The sequence below is a fragment of the Canis aureus genome, chromosome 1 (genome assembly GCF_053574225.1).
Source record: "Canis aureus isolate CA01 chromosome 1, VMU_Caureus_v.1.0, whole genome shotgun sequence".
NCBI lineage: Eukaryota > Metazoa > Chordata > Mammalia > Carnivora > Canidae > Canis > Canis aureus.
Window position 1 is genome coordinate 59,386,107 of NC_135611.1, and position 15,732 is coordinate 59,401,838.

General features: G+C 35.2%; 1 protein-coding gene and 1 long non-coding RNA gene across 11 annotated transcripts in view; one reads left to right on the forward strand and one right to left on the reverse strand.

The window, feature by feature from the left end:
• The window catches only part of LOC144315941 (uncharacterized), a 66,650-nt gene that overhangs the window by 37,991 nt on the left and 12,927 nt on the right, over positions 1-15,732 (forward strand). The window lies entirely within an intron of this gene.
• The window catches only part of FAM184A (family with sequence similarity 184 member A), a 107,134-nt gene continuing 95,871 nt past the window's right edge, over positions 4,470-15,732 (reverse strand). For 6 of the 10 annotated variants that reach the window (XM_077901215.1, XM_077901205.1, XM_077901183.1 and 3 more), the window contains 4 exons: positions 11,353-11,470; positions 9,022-9,126; positions 6,331-6,533; positions 4,470-4,811 (listed from right to left, as the gene is read on the reverse strand). In XM_077901215.1, the coding sequence (XP_077757341.1) occupies positions 4,730-4,811; positions 6,331-6,533; positions 9,022-9,126; positions 11,353-11,470 (508 nt within the window). In that variant the 3' untranslated portion in view covers positions 4,470-4,729. Of the gene's footprint in view, positions 4,812-5,439; positions 5,536-6,330; positions 6,534-9,021; positions 9,127-11,352; positions 11,471-15,732 lie in introns of those variants that run through there. The other 4 variants (XM_077901240.1, XM_077901232.1, XR_013381635.1 and 1 more) reach the window with 3 other exon arrangements.

Genomic DNA, 15,732 nt, shown 5'->3' on the forward strand with positions numbered 1-15,732 from the left:
TGTTTTGATTACTACAGCTTTGTGATATATCTTGAATTCTGGGACTGTGATACCTCTACTTTTCTTGTTCAAGATTGCTTTGGCTATTTGAGGTCTTTTGTGATTGCATACAAATTTTAGTATTATATGTTCTAGGTCTATGAAAAATGCTGTTGCTATTTTGATACGGTTTGCATTAGATCTGCAATTGCTTCTGGTAGCATGAACATTTAAACAATACTCTTCTAATTATCATGGAATATCTTTCCATTTATTTGTGTTGTCTTCAATTTCTTTCATCAGTTACAGTTTTCAGAAGTCTTACACCTCTTTGGTTAAGTTTATTCCCAAGTGTTCTGTTCTAAAGATTTTATTTAAGTAATCTCTACACCAAACATGGGGCTCAAACCCACAACCCAGAGATCAGTAGTCACACACTCTACCAACTGAGCCAGCCAGCCACTCCTATTTTATTCTTTTTTGGTGTTATTATGAATGGGATTTGATTAAATTCTGTTTCTGCTACTTTTAAGTGTGTGAAACACAACTAATTTCTTGGTATTGATTTTGTATCCTACAAGTTTGCTGAAGTCAATTATTCTAAAATTTTTGGTGGTCTTTAGGGTTTTTTTTATGTATAGCATCATATCAGGTACACATAGTGAATTTCATTTCTTAGGAATTTAGATGCCTTTTATTACTCGTTTGTTGTGGCTAGGACTTCCAATACTGCATTGAATAAAAGTGGACATCCTTGTCTTGTATGATGAATATGATGTTAACTATGGGTTTTTCCTTATATGACCTTTATTATGTTGAGGTATGTTCCTTCTAAACATACTATGTTGAGAGACTTTTGTCATGAATGGATGTTGTACTTTGTCAAATGCTTTTTCTGCATCTATTGATATGATAGGATCTTTATCCTTTGCTTTGTGTATCATGTTAATTGATTTGCTAATATTAAACTACTCTTGCATTCCTGGAATAAATCTCACTTAATCATGGTGTATGATTTTTTAAAATGTATTGTTGAATTTGGTTTGCTCAAATTTTGTTGATGATTTTTGTGTCTATGTTCTTCAGAGATATTGGCCTGTAGTTTCATTTTTTTTGTAGGGTCTTTGTCTAGTTTTGTATTAGGGTAATGTTGGCTTTGTAGGATGTATTTGGAAGCTTTTCTTCCTTTTGTACTTTTTTGGAGTAGTTTGAGAAGAATAGGTGTTAACTCTTCTCTAAACATTTAGTTGAATTCACTTGTGAAGCTGTTTGATCCTGGACATTTATTTGGTGGGAGTTTTTTGATTACGGAGTCAATTTTGTTACTAGTAATAGGTCTGTTCAGATTTACTGTTTATTCCTGGTTCAGTTTTGAAAGATATGTGTCCGGAAATTAATGCATTTCTTCTTAGTTATCCAGTTTGTTGGTGTAGAATTTTTTTACATTATTTTCTTCCAACTCTTTGTATTTCTGTGGTATCAATTCTCCTTTTTTTCTCTTAATGGATTTGTGTCCTCTTTATCTTGATTAATCTGGGTGAAGGTTTATCAATTTTGTTTTTTCGAGGAACCAGCTTTTGGTTTCACTGATCTTTTCTGTTTTGGGTGTGGGGGGGGGGGCGTGCATATCTATTTCATTTATTTATGCTGCGGTTTTTATTATTTCCTTCCCTCTACTAACCTTGGACTTTTTCTTCTTTTTCTAGTTCTTTTAGGCACAAGGTTAGATTGTTTGAATTTTTTTTCCCCGTTTATTGCTCTAAACTTCCCTCTTAGAACTGCTTTTGCTACATCCCAAAGATTTTGGATCATTGTATCTTTGTCTCTATGTTTGATTTCCTCTTTGGTTTCTTTGTTGATCCATTGGTGGTTTAGTTGCATGTTATTTAGCATCCATGTGTTTGTGGGGGGTTTTTTAGTGTTTTGTTTTTTTTTTTTTCTTGTGATTGATTTATAGTTCCATCCTGTTGTAGCCAGAAAAAATGCCTGATAGGATTCTGTTAAACTTAGGTGATTTGTTTTTTGGCCTAATATGTGATCTGTCCTGGAGAATGTTCCATGTGCACTTGAAAAGAATGTATATTTGATGTTTTTGAATGGAATATTCTGTATGTATCTGTTAAGTCTATCTGATCTAATATGTCATTCAAAGGGGCTGTTTTCTTATTGATTTTTCTGCCTAGATGATCTATCCATTGATATAAGTGGGGTGCTAAATTCCCCTCTTATAATTGTATTACTGTCAATTTTTCCCTCTATGTCTGTTAATATTTGCTTTATGGTTTAGAGGCTCCAAAGTTGGATGCATAGATATTTACAAGTATTTGTTATGTTGGACAGATTATCATTAGGTAATGTCCCTTTTTATTATCTCTTGTCATAGTCTTTGTTTTAAAGTTTATTTTCTGATATATGTATTGCTGCCCTGGTCTGTTTGTTGTTTTTGTTATTTCCATTAGTATGGAATATTTTTTTCCATCCTTTCATTTTCAATGTGTGTATGAGTCTTTAAGTAAGTCCAAAGTGAGTCTCTTGTAAGCAGCATACATAAGTTTTTTTTTTTTTTTTGCAGTCAGTATGGTGACTTAAAATTTAAATCTAATCATGCTTTAGGGTGCCTGGGTGGCTTAGTTGATTAAGTGTCAGCCTTTGGTTCAGGTCATGATTCTGGGACCCTGGGATTGAGCCCCACACAGGGCTCCCTGCTCAGCAGAGTCTGCTTCTCCCTCTGCTCCTCACATATGCTCTCTCAGTTTAAAAAAAAAAAAATCTATTTCTGCCTCTGCAGAATCAAGTTGAATTCCTTACTAGGCATTTCAGGCCCTTTGAGCATAATGTAAAGGGTATAGCTTTTAACTTTTACTAGTTGTATGTTTAAAAGGCTAGGTGGTCAAGGAATGATTGTTCTCTTATGCCATGCATGTTCTCTAGCCCTACACGTTGATCCCACAGGACTGCACTTAATTCTCTGGAAGTAGTTGGCCTTCTTGATACTTGTTCCAGTTTGTGCCTCAAAGAGCCCTGTCCCGGGTAATTCCCACTCATCGTTCAAAATTATAATTGGGTACCATTTCCATGTCAAGCTTACCCTGCCACTACTTAGGTAGAATTAATCACTTCCTCCTCTCTGTCTTCCCTGTACACTCCATAAATCTTTTTTTTTTTTTTTTTATTCATGAAAGACACGGGGCGGGGGGGGAGGGGAGGCAGAGACACAGGCAGAGGGAGAAGCAGGCTCCACGCAGGGAGCCCGACGTGGGACTCCATCCCGGGTCTCCAGGATCATGCCCTGGGCTGCAGGCGGCGCTAACCCGCTGAGCCACCCGGGCTGCCCTACACTCCATAAATCTTATATCCCTTCTGACATTGCTCTGATCTTGAAAAAGTTTAGTCCTTGACTATTTCAGCAAGTATGTGGTTAGCTCTTGAGGACAGGTGTTCATCATCTGTATGTCTGTGTCTAGGCATGTGTATTAATCATCAAATCCTTGGTAAATAATCTCCAAATTATTAGGTAAACTATAAATTAGGGATAAGAATATATGCTTATAACTAGATTTGTTTTCTAAAATAAGAATAACCACTTAGAAAGTTCAGTCTCAGCTGAAGAAAAATTCAGAGCGAGGATTTTATATAAAGCTTTTTTTTTTTCCAGGATAACTTAAAAGAATAGGTCAACCGTAAAAACTCATATGCAATGGTTTGCTTCTTGAAGATTTTGTGAGGATTAAATAATCTTTCTAGTGCCCCTGAGTATAGTGTCTGACACATGAATAACCATTAGAAAACTTGGTCTTTATTGTTGTTACATCATTCATAGATAAGGTATTTGTATTTATCTTGTTTACCCAAGATTCTTCTAAAATCTACATTGCTTTATCAACTCAATTTGGCACTCTCGTTGAATGTATCAGTAACAAACTTTAAAAAAAAATTTAACATTATAGCGTATTAGTTTCAAAGGTAGAGTTTAGTGATTCATCAGTTGCATGTAACACCCAGTGCACTCCTGAATGCCTATCACCCACTAACTTTTAAGACAAATTAAGATAGAACTGACTGTCTCTTTACCAAATAACTTTTGGCCATAACTCATCTTAATCATAGATACTAACTATATTAGACATTCCAGATCCTTAGAATATTAAAATATAAATAAGTCAGCAGTATTTTATGTAGTTGAAAGTCTATAATATCTACAAGTGTTTTCATCATAGTCTTGTACATTTAGAGGACACAGTTTATAGTTAGTCATATATAATAAATTAGTAGGTTATAATATATTTATAATATATTTATATTTATTAATGTTTACCTAGCCTGATTTAGTTATGATTATTGAGGTCAAATAATTTGATATTTTATTCCTATTTTATTATTATGCAGTAAAACTTTTTTTTAGCAAATACCTTTTTTGTAAATCTTATCTAAAATTAAAAAATTTAAAGTCTAATAATAATAAGCTTACTAGAAAAAGATGAAAAGCACTGTTTGTTCTAACAAAATTTATTATGCAGTAATTATAAAGGTTAAAGACTCTTCCATCTCAAATAAAAATAACTGTTATAATTACACACATAATATAGTAGAGTGATTCCAATAAATAGCACAGGAAATAGTGTATTTTCAAATTAGACAAATACTTTCTCATTCACAGTGTCTGACATAGGAAAGCCTGTTCACATAATGGTTTGTATAAGGTCATGCTCTTAGTAATAGTCCACACAGAGCTGTTGCCAACACAGTTCTTTCAGAACGTGAAGTACCGTGCAAACCACTCTTGGCGCTGGGGATCTGGAGAAGCCACCGGGGAAGCTTCACTCTGAGGAGGACTGAATTCATAAAAAAGAGAGACATGTAACCCAGCATTAAGCTGTTTTGCAAAATGAAGGGAAAAACACAAAAAGCATCAGTATAGATGACCAGAACTGCTTCCCTGGGTTAGATGCGTTTTGTAGATCCCTCTACACTAGATTGGGTTCTCCACTCCATGAGAGCATGAGAGTGCATCAGCAGCTCAGATGAAGTCAGTGAAGGAGGAGCCACATCAAAATAATTACAAAAAAAAAAAACAAAAACCCCAAAACCAGACAGCTGATAAAAATAACGTCACCTTCTTAGAATAAAAAAAAATCAGGAGGAACTGTCAGGAATAAGAACAAGATAGCATTCCTCTTTTTCAGCACTTTTTCTCTTCTACCTAATTAAATTTCAGGATCTGACACAAGCATTTGATTCTGACAGATGTGTCCTCAAATATAACTTAGGTAACTAAGCCACGGTATGGTATTTCTACTACATGTATATTTACATTAAACTTTTGTAATTCCATAAGCAAATACTCCAGGGGGAAAGGAGTATGGTAAGCCACTTTCCCCTCCATCTTCATAGTTATATCATTTAAACTTAATTCTAACTAAATATTCTTTGGGCTAGTTGAGAAAACAAAAGAATCCCTACCGTCTTTGGGGGAAATTTACAAGGCACGCAACAATGTGTAATGGAAATTCCAGTAGTCAAGTTCCTTGAGCTCATGCACATGCATCTTACTGATACCTGAACATACCCATGCACAAAGGAAATAAGCAACACAAAATATTTAGCAGGAGACACATTCAAAAGTATATTTGACTATTTTTATTCTTGCTATTTTTTCTACTTAAAATGATTAGTCATTAACTATGTCATCACTTACCCTAGAAAAAGATAGTCTACCTGTAAGACTATTGTGACACTGCTGAAATTTAGTAGGAATAAGTTAAAAAAATTAAAGTAGCATAGAATCAGTAATAGTAAGGTAAACTTAAAACAACAATACTTTCTGACGTTATTTAATGGATAAACAATTTGGTTTCATTTAAATTCTTGTAAATACATTTAATCAAATCTGAGGTTTACTTAAAATTGGAATATCAATTGTAAAAATTTTTATATGTATATCATTAAATTCCCAGAGCTTACATATTTTTTATTTTGGGAGTTAGCTATATATTTGTAAATAAGCTTGGTAAACAAGAAAGTGAAAAAAAATGTATGAAAAAGTTCTGTAATAAAGGTGATTAGTGAAAAATTTGCTACAATATTCAAATGAAGCAACTATCCATAAACATTAAAATTCTAAGCATACGAATTACATCAGCACCTCTTTCAGCATCTAGAAAAACTGACAAGAAACTAGAAAAAAAATCTTAAGAGCCAAAAAGGAGTTCTCTAGAGAAGTGATAAATATATTTGGAAAATCTTTCACAGTAATAATTTTTGTTCTTAAAACAGTGAATTTCTGCAATGTAAGAAGGTAAATTTCTCAAGTTAAAAAAGAAAGAAAAAAATCGCTGGTGAGACGGGGCTCACCTCAAAAATGTCTTGGGCTCTTTGGGTGGCACTGGCTGTGGAAGTGGTTTGCCGCTGTTGAACTCAATAGCGTGGACTGGAGAATTAGGAATGGGGTCCAGGCGGTTAGGATGTCCATTGCCCACTCCACCAGATTCCAGAGCACTTAGATTGGGAACACTCACAAACCTGTTTGTTGGTGACTTATCATTCTTCTTCTTTTGCTGCATTAAAAATAATACATGTGAGGACAGTCCCTGAGTTACGACAAGTAAGAAAATAGGAATAGTAGAAGATATAAATTTGGCATGGAAAAATTTTGGAGGCTTTCTGTTAAACTGGGATGTTAATATGAACCAGTTACCCAAAGTGTGGTCTGGGGATCCTTGGAGGTGTTCTTTATCTACATGGAATCCTCACGGACAGACATGCTGCTGGGCAAGAATGAGGAAGAAATACTTAGGAAGGGTGTTCGTGGGGAGGGGAGGAGATGGACAGAATTTCAAAGGGTAAAGAATACTGGGAGGAAATGGGGAAGGAGCAGGTCTTGCAGATACCACGACATTAAATAGATTTGGGCTAAAATTAGGAGTAGAAGGTAATAAAGTTAAACAGTTTTAAAAAGGAAGTCCATGAACTTTTAACCTTCTGTCAAAGAGAGGCAGTTCTTGCCTGGAAAAAAAGGGAATGGAAAAATGCTTGGCAAAGTAGTTTGAAATATATCCCACATTCCTACTTAAGACCTTAATTCACTGTACCATCTTTCTGAGGAGAGAAAATTAAATTTGCATAATTGTTTCATCTCCCAATTGGTGGTATCACTAATTGGCTCATAATCTTTTAGAAACATTTAAAGGTTATAAAACAAAAGTGATCCATATTAAAAAAAATTTTAGTTGGTCTTCAAAACTAACAGTAGCAAGAGGAATACAAGCAGATTATCAAAACCTATCAGCTTACAAATCAAGTATTTTATTCACACCTCTGGAATCAATGAGCATCATCTTGCTGTGCAGAATAAAATTTAACGTGCTGCAAGATATCTTTAATACTATCTTTTACTAGTTAAATGTGTGCTAATTAAACTTATAAAATATTTTCCTGCAAAATTATTCTTGAAAAATTGTTTAAAAAAACAGTACCCTAATCTAATTGGCTTTTTTCCTTTATTTACAAAGAAATGATCTCAGTACCTAGACATTGCCCTCTTTTTCTAGGTCATATTCTGTGAATCACAGTCTCTGACAAAGAGTCTATTTTACCATAACTGTAAAAAGAAAGAATAACATTTTCTAGAATCACAACTATTAAAGCTGAGGTCATTCAAAAGTGAACAAAGATTATCTTTTGCATTATCTCGTTCTAGTCACCAGAGGGCATAAATAAACCTACTTTAGGTTTCTCTTTGGCGAAATCTACAATAATGGTTTTGTTGCTAAAAATGTTAATTCCAAAAAAGTATTAGAAATAGTTTCCTTTTATTATTTGTTTCAACAAGTCTTATAATCTTGCTTTGTAATTAAAAGCTTATTTCAGGGACACCTGGGTGGTTCAGTGGTTAAGCATTGGCCTTTGGCTCAGGTCGTGATCCCAGGGTCCTGGGACCCAGTCCCACATCAGGCTCCCTGCAGGGAGCCTGCTTCTCCCTCTGCCTGTCTCTCATGAATTAATTAAATACGTACATACATACATACTTATTTCACCCTAAGTTATGAACTCAAAAACTGTAACTATATTAATTTATTCACCAATTATGAGAGCCTTTGATGTGCCAGGCAGTATTTTAGGCTCCATGTCCCTACTTTAAGTCATTCTGTTTCATAAAATATTTAACTTGTGAAGTTAGGATAGAGTCCATGTTCTTAACAGGTAAGTTTTTAGGAGCACTGAAAGCAAAAATTTCTGGCTTAATGGCCTAACAGAAATTAGGCATGATGAGCAAATTAATTAAATTTGAATAAAAAAATAGCTTTAGCAGTAGTACTTTAGTTTATTTCTACTACTGATTTCTGCCCAAAACATATGTAATCCCTATGAAGCCAGTAATTATTTATTCTTCATTATTTGCTTTATTCACTTATTTGTGGTTGCTTATAGAAAACGTGATTTAAATGTGCAGCTGAGTAACTCCTACACCCAAAGCACCAAGAGAGGAGCCATGGGAAGCTGGAGTACAAGGCAGTGTAAGACTTAGCCATGTACATTTTACTTGTCTACAAAGCTCTTCTATCTGTCCTAAGAGTAACAAAGTATCAGGATAGGCCATCTTCAGTTTTAATTGCCAAGAAAGGTCCTAAGACTGAAAGAAGTAAAGCCCTTCTCCAAAGACTGGTGGGCAACAAGGTCCAGGAAGATGGCAGGCCTTAGACTCTAAGTTAGGGAGACCTGTTGGGTATACAGGGCTGGAGTACCTCTCAGGACCCCATAGAGGGCAGTGAACACCAAGAAAATGATGTTAGTTTTCTTTGGAGATAGGAAAAACAAAATGATAGGAACTAAGGTTTTATATTAACGTCTTAAGGAGTTTTAATTCTTAACAAAAATATTAGTCTTATTCTTTGAAAATGTATATATAAAGATTTCACAGATTTTTAAGTCTACATATTAAATTCGAGAAAACACTGTTTGGAAGGTTTATCTAATGCTGCTCTATTAAAAATTTTAAGCAAGTTTTAAACTACATCCCTATTTTACAGTGTTTACAGCACATACCTTAGTCAATGGATTAATAACACCAACAGTAGGGCTTGAGTTAAACACTTTGTTGAAGTTAGTTTCTCGATTGACTAATTCCAGCTGATAAAATTTATTATCCTCCTATGCAAAAGAATTATAAACATCACTTAGACATTTTCTATTGAAAATTTAAAACTGTTTAACTGCCATTTCATTCAAAATTTAATATAAAAACTTTAGTGAAGATTTATCTACCTCGTTCATCAAAGATTTCTAGATCTGCCAGTGTCGTAATGACTGTGGGTGGGAAGGTTTTCAAAACTTTTCAAAACCATATGCTTTGGGGCTCTTCTCTACCCTTTAATAACTTTTTCCTCTAAGACTGGATCTAAATGTTTTAATTGGTCTCATCTCTGTTCCAAAGGGGTAACTGTGCAGTTTGAGTAGCTTAACTTACATTCGTGGAGCTGAGCTGTGTGCATGGTTTTGTTGTTTCTATAAAGGTGACACTGACACATCATTATTCTTCAGTACTGGAAATACGTTTGATCTTCCCTTATCTCCTCTCTGAGACCTCAATGTTCAGTTGACTTCTGAACAACACAGGCTTGAACTGCACGGGTCCACTTAAATACTGATTTTTTTTTTTTTTTAATGAATACAGTACAATATTATAAATGTATTTTCTAATACGATTCTTAGCATTTTTTTCTCTAGCTTTATTATAAGAAAACAGCATATAATATACAAAATATGTGCTACTTGAGCTTGTTATCAGTAAGGCTTCTTCCAGTTAACAGCAATTTATTAGTAATCCAGTTTTAGGGGAGTCAAATTATATGTGGATTTTCGACTACACAGGGAGTTGGTGCCCCATAACCCCTGCATTGTCCAAGGGTCCTCTGTATTATAGCAATAGTAATCACTAACCAGAGAAAAAGTGACCTACACATAGATAAATCCTTTGCCTTTCACTTCACCAACAACTTGTGTTAATTGGACAACCAAACTGTAAGCACGTAAGCACATGAGTGTGAAGTGTAGGATTAGTGCCCTAGAACTAGATTCTTCATCCCCTTCTTAGTTACTAGTATCATTTGCATCATCAATCTCAGCCCATGTGCGTCACAGTCCATAGAATTGGGGTGTAGTGAAAAGAGCATAGAACAGCCCTTAGCTGGATTCCTAGCCTGTCACCAGCTAACTGTGTTGCTTTGTGTTTGCTTTATTCTTTGATGTCTAATACTCATCCTATTGTCCAGGACAGAATACAACTATATCTGTGACATCTGTTCACTAAGAACTGGAAAAGCAATTTCTACCACAGACGAAATAAATATACTTAATACCTTTGCTAACTTCATGTATGGAATATAAGGTAATCAGATGAATCTATGAGGTCTGTTTTCATGTTCACAATGCCTGGAAAATCTTCCCAATGTCTGCTCCTGGGTTCCATAATGAACCCCAATCTATAACCTGCTGTTTTTACCAGGACCTTGTAGTCCCAGCCAACAGGATGGCTTTCCTAAATGCCAATTAAGATAAATGAAAGAAAATGGACTTCAGAAATAAATGCTTCTAGGCTCTCTTTCTATGCTAACATCCATAGTTTTCAGTTGAAGAGCTCAATGAACCAACAGAGTGATTAGCATTCAACTTTAGTTTTACTCTGAAAGATTTTTCTATTTTTTGGGGACAGTGAAAAACAGTATCTTAATTATTGATCAGGATACATAATTTTAGAAGACTCTAAAATGAATTATAAAACATTTGTGTATTTCTTATTCTTGAAGAATAACTTTAATAAAAGCAGCTTATTTATTGTTAAATCTGTACTTCCTTCCCGGATGGACTGACTGCTCAGATACCTCAGTTTAGACCCAGACTCGAGAGAGAGTATGTAGTTTTCTTAGTTAGAACCCTAAGAAAACAGAACCCTTTTCCCATGGAGTATATCTTTGGATCAAGGTAAATTAACAGGACTAACTGGAAGTACACGGTGCAGGCTAATGCAGGCACGTGTTGACTCTTCTTTCCTATCCACTAATTCTACATGAACAATACATAGCTTCAAGAGCTTCGTATTAACTACATGTTGGCAAGGACATTATGAAACGTAAAATATGTACTAAAGACTCTTTTAAAAAAATACTGAAAAGAGGCACTATCTCCTTACCCTAATACCAAATTTAAAATTACTTTGTATTTCTTATCCTTATTCATGAACATTTTTAATAAATTTTCAATCATAACATATTTTATACCTTCAGTTTCCATTTAGCATTACTTAATACTTAACCAATGGACTGTTGATTGGCAAAACATGGTAAATACATGGTTACACCGGCCCACTCGAAATCTTACAATTAGTTTCTTTATGACTTGGTCTCTTTCGGTAAGCATGGCTTTTAATTCTGTAATCATCTGTATATCTTCTGGTTTTGATTCTCTCATTAGGTATTTTTCTTCCATTTCTTCTAGTCTGAAAACAAGAAATCTTTAGTTCATCGATAGGACTCACATTCTTCTGTAATACCTACATTTTCCAATTACTCCAGTTGAACACATACAAAATTTAAAACCTAACTTTTTTCCTTACAACTTTTCAGTCTAATAACATGAGACTGTTTCAATAGCTATAGTGTTATTAAAGGCTCGAATGGGGTAGATGATGTTATCAAAGACTTTATGGGTTACTTTCAGAAGAATTAACTCATTGTAAGTCATTCAACAGTGTGTGGGGATGAGGTGAGGTAAGCCCTGTAGAAGAAATGATATACTGAATAATACTAATCTTTAAATATCGGTTTGATGCTGCAATGATTGTCTCATTATCAGGAGAACTTACCAAAATATACTCCTGTGTGATGACATAAGGCTTGATAACATACAAAAAAGGGACAAGATACAGAGGAAAGGGAAACAAAGGACACATACATGACATCATTCTTCCCCGGTTTATGGGAAACACAATTTAAAAATTCTGTATTATCAGCTAATACACATACACTGTAAAAAAACGGTTCATCAGATAAGATGGCAGGGCAGAATGAAGAGGCAAATGGAAACTGCCGGCTCAGGGGTTTAGGGGAGAAACAGTTTCCGTTTTAGAAAATTTAAATAATTATAGCCATTAAAAAACTTGCTGTTTTCAAAGTCAAAGGACAGAACTTAAGCTCAGTAAAATCATGGGAATGAAGATGCACAGAAAAATTTATTCATCCAACAAACAGTAACTTCTGGACAATGTATCTTCTAGGAATCAGTGCACCCCCCAATTCTAGAGGAGTAGAAAAATCTCTGTGTATTTTAGGAATTTTAGTAAACTCCTCCACTAACTCAAGCCCAAGCTAAAGTTCTAGTCTGGAGGGTTTGGGGGAGATACGTGGGTAAAGAGAAGTTGTGGGGTTAGGAACTGACTGATTTAGGATTAGTGGGAACTTTGTCACTGTAGTTAGTCTGAGGCTAGTTTTACTTTTTTTTATTCTTTTGTGACAATGCAGATTGAATGAAAAATGTGCTTTACTAGGCTCACATAAAGGGACCTTGGATTTTATGATATGTCGTTTTATGGGGAAAATTTTTAAGAAGCTTGAGAAACAATGATCTAAGTCAAGGAAAAAGGCATGGGTTTAATACCAGAGTAACCACAAGATGTCACTGTGGTACTTTATCGTTAAAACAAAATACAAGATTTTTGAACTGCTTTCTGTAGCTGAACAAGAATACCTGGCAGTAAATGGTCACTAAAAACCTAAATTTAATGCCTTATTTAAAACTATTATCAAGAAAAAAAAAAAAACAATAAAAAATAGAACTATAATGTCTGTCGTTTTGTTCTAGTAAAATGGGAAGTTAAGGTAACCGCCTTAACTTTTTGCTCTGAGCCAAATCTAGTGTATGTTTTCATTTAGTTTAAACATGCTTTACCTAAAAAATTATTATAAATTAATATCATAAAAAACTTAAAGAGATACCTTGATTTTAAAGGGAAAAAATAATTAAGTTGAAGAAACAATTTATATTAACACAAATGGGAAAGCATTAAAGGAGAGAACAAGTAATATGATCTGCAAATATATTTCCAAAATTATTAAGTCTTTCAAAATTCTAACAGGAAGAACATTGGTATTACTTTGATCCATTTCAAACCAACACTGGTCAACAATCTCCCTTTCTTCAGCTGTCCCAGTCAGCTCTCTAGGCCAGCACTGTTTCTCAAAGACTAGGTCTCAACAACTGGTGGTATAGGAAATTATCTTACTTTGTTCTCCTTTAATCTTTCTGGTCACAAGAAGGAAACAATCTTAGTGTAGAAACAACCTTTACAACTATGCCTGTTACCCTGTTTCACACAACTCAGGCTGGTCTGCAGCAGCAATAGCGAGCTAGAATGTATACTGTTTATTTTCACAGAATTTACATTTATATAATTATAAATGTAGCTTCTATTTAGAAAAATGGATACAATTTTTCAGTAGTGATAATGGTTTTATGCGGAAATAATCAAGTTTTCCTGTTAAATTTTTAAGTTACAATGAGTCAATTAAAAATATGAAAATAGTATCAAAGGTAGCCAGAAATGACCAAATTCTGAAAGGCTAAAGCCTGGGAAATACTGCCGTTAGAGAAACAAGTTTATATCATCTTTTACTCAAAATGTAGATTTCCATTAAAAGTAATACAGAAAGAAAACAAGTAAAACATAAACATATAGAATTACTAACTAGGTCACTGTTGGATTCTCTCCAGGCATGAATGCTCTGATTGTTTTTTTCTGGGGGGGGGATGGGGGGGTTCTGACAATATATAGGTCAATGTCTAGGGTTCATGGACAACACAAACCAAAAATATGAATACGTAAAAAAGCTGTATAAAATATATAAAAAAGTTTTCAAGGTGGCAGTTCTCCTATGTTTTTAAAAAATAATTGACAAAGTCAGTAAATTGAGATCTCAGGCCAAACAACAGTATGGCACACATCTATTTTAGAATCTCAATTGTATAAGGATAAACTCTATTATACCATCCACTCTATAGTTTAAGGAAAGAAATATATATATAATCAAAGAAGTTTAATGTTGAGCCTTTCTTTCCCCATCATTTATGGGCATGGACTCTGATGCACAACAATAGAAATACTTTTTCCTTACCTCACAAAGCTTATGAACCCAACCCAAATGGTAATTTAAAAATCAAACAACAACAAAAATGATTAGGGTATTATAGATAAAGGAGCTCAAATAACTTTTAAAGATTCTGATATGGTGGAGTGCTTCTTTTCAATCAGGGACTGCAGACCTACTTAAAAGCCCCATACAGAAACTCAGTGCTTCCCCAAAGAAGAAACTATCTTTTTGTTTCAGTAGTGAGAAGTTAATGTAAACTTGGGACAATCAATAATAATCTCTGAACCCCTTTTTACATAATAAAGATCTGTCATGATCCCAAGTTCTACATGTTTAAAGTTCTCTCTTTCTCTCTCTCTCTCTCTCTCTCTCTCTCTAAGATTTTATTTATTTATGAGAGAGAGAGAGGCAGAGACACAGGCAGAGGGAGAAGCAGGCTCTATTCAGGGAGCGCGACATGGGACTCGATCTCGCCCTGAGACGCCATGGCAGACGCTCAACTGCTGAGCCACTCAGGCATCCCTTAAAGTTCTTCAAAACAGCCCATTTTTCACTTGTTTCTACAACAAACAAAAACTGTGACATATTAGACACAAGGTTTTTACTACTATACCTCTCAGAAAAATAAGACAATTTCTATAGAATGTCCAAAACGCTAAGACTTTAGTATCCAGCACTAGAAAAGGGGTTTTCTACTAATCATTCCATACGAGCTACAGAACGCATTACCATTTCTACAACGTTTAGAAGGTACCTTCTGTTTTTTAAAATGTTATTCCCCTCTTCCCTGGAGTCCAAGCAGGATTTGGGGTGGGAACAGAAGCAAGAAGCTTCCCTTCCAGCTGCTCCAGAGGCCCCTCCACTCCAGGATTCAGTCTCACCCCTGTTCCTCCAGGCCTTCCACTATCACCCACTTCTACGAATCCACAGGGCTTTTTTTAATGTCAAAGATTTAAAGTCACTGCATCTGTATCTTTGGGGTAAATCCCCAGCAGTGCAATTGCTGGGTCGTAGAGCAGATCTATTTTTAACTCTTTGAGGAACCTCCACACAGTCTTCCAGAGTGGCTGCACCAGTTCACATTACCACCAACAGTTCAAGAGCGTTCCCCTTTCTCCACATCCTCTCCAACATTTGTTGTTTTCTGTCTTGTTAATTTTCCCCATTCACCCCGATATTTATAGTAGCAGTGTCCACAATAGCCAAACTGTGGAAGGAGCCTTGGTGTCCATTGAAAGATGAATGTATAAAGAAGCTGTGGTCTATGTATACAATGGAATATTCCTCAGCCATTAGAAACGACAAATACCCACCATTTGCTTCGATGTGGATGGACCTGGAGGGTATTATGCTGAGTGAAATAAGTCAATCGGAGAACGACAAACATTATATGGTCTGATTCATTTGGGGAATATAAAAAATAGTGAAAGGAATAAAGGGGAAAGGAGAAAAAATGAGTGGGAAATATCAGAAAGGGAGACAGAACATGAGAGACTCCCTAACTCTGGGAAACGAACTAGGGGTGGTAGAAAGGGAGGTGGGCGGGGGGGGGGGGGGTGAGTGGGTGATGGGCACTGAGGAGGGTACTTGATGGGATGAGCACTGGGTGTTACTC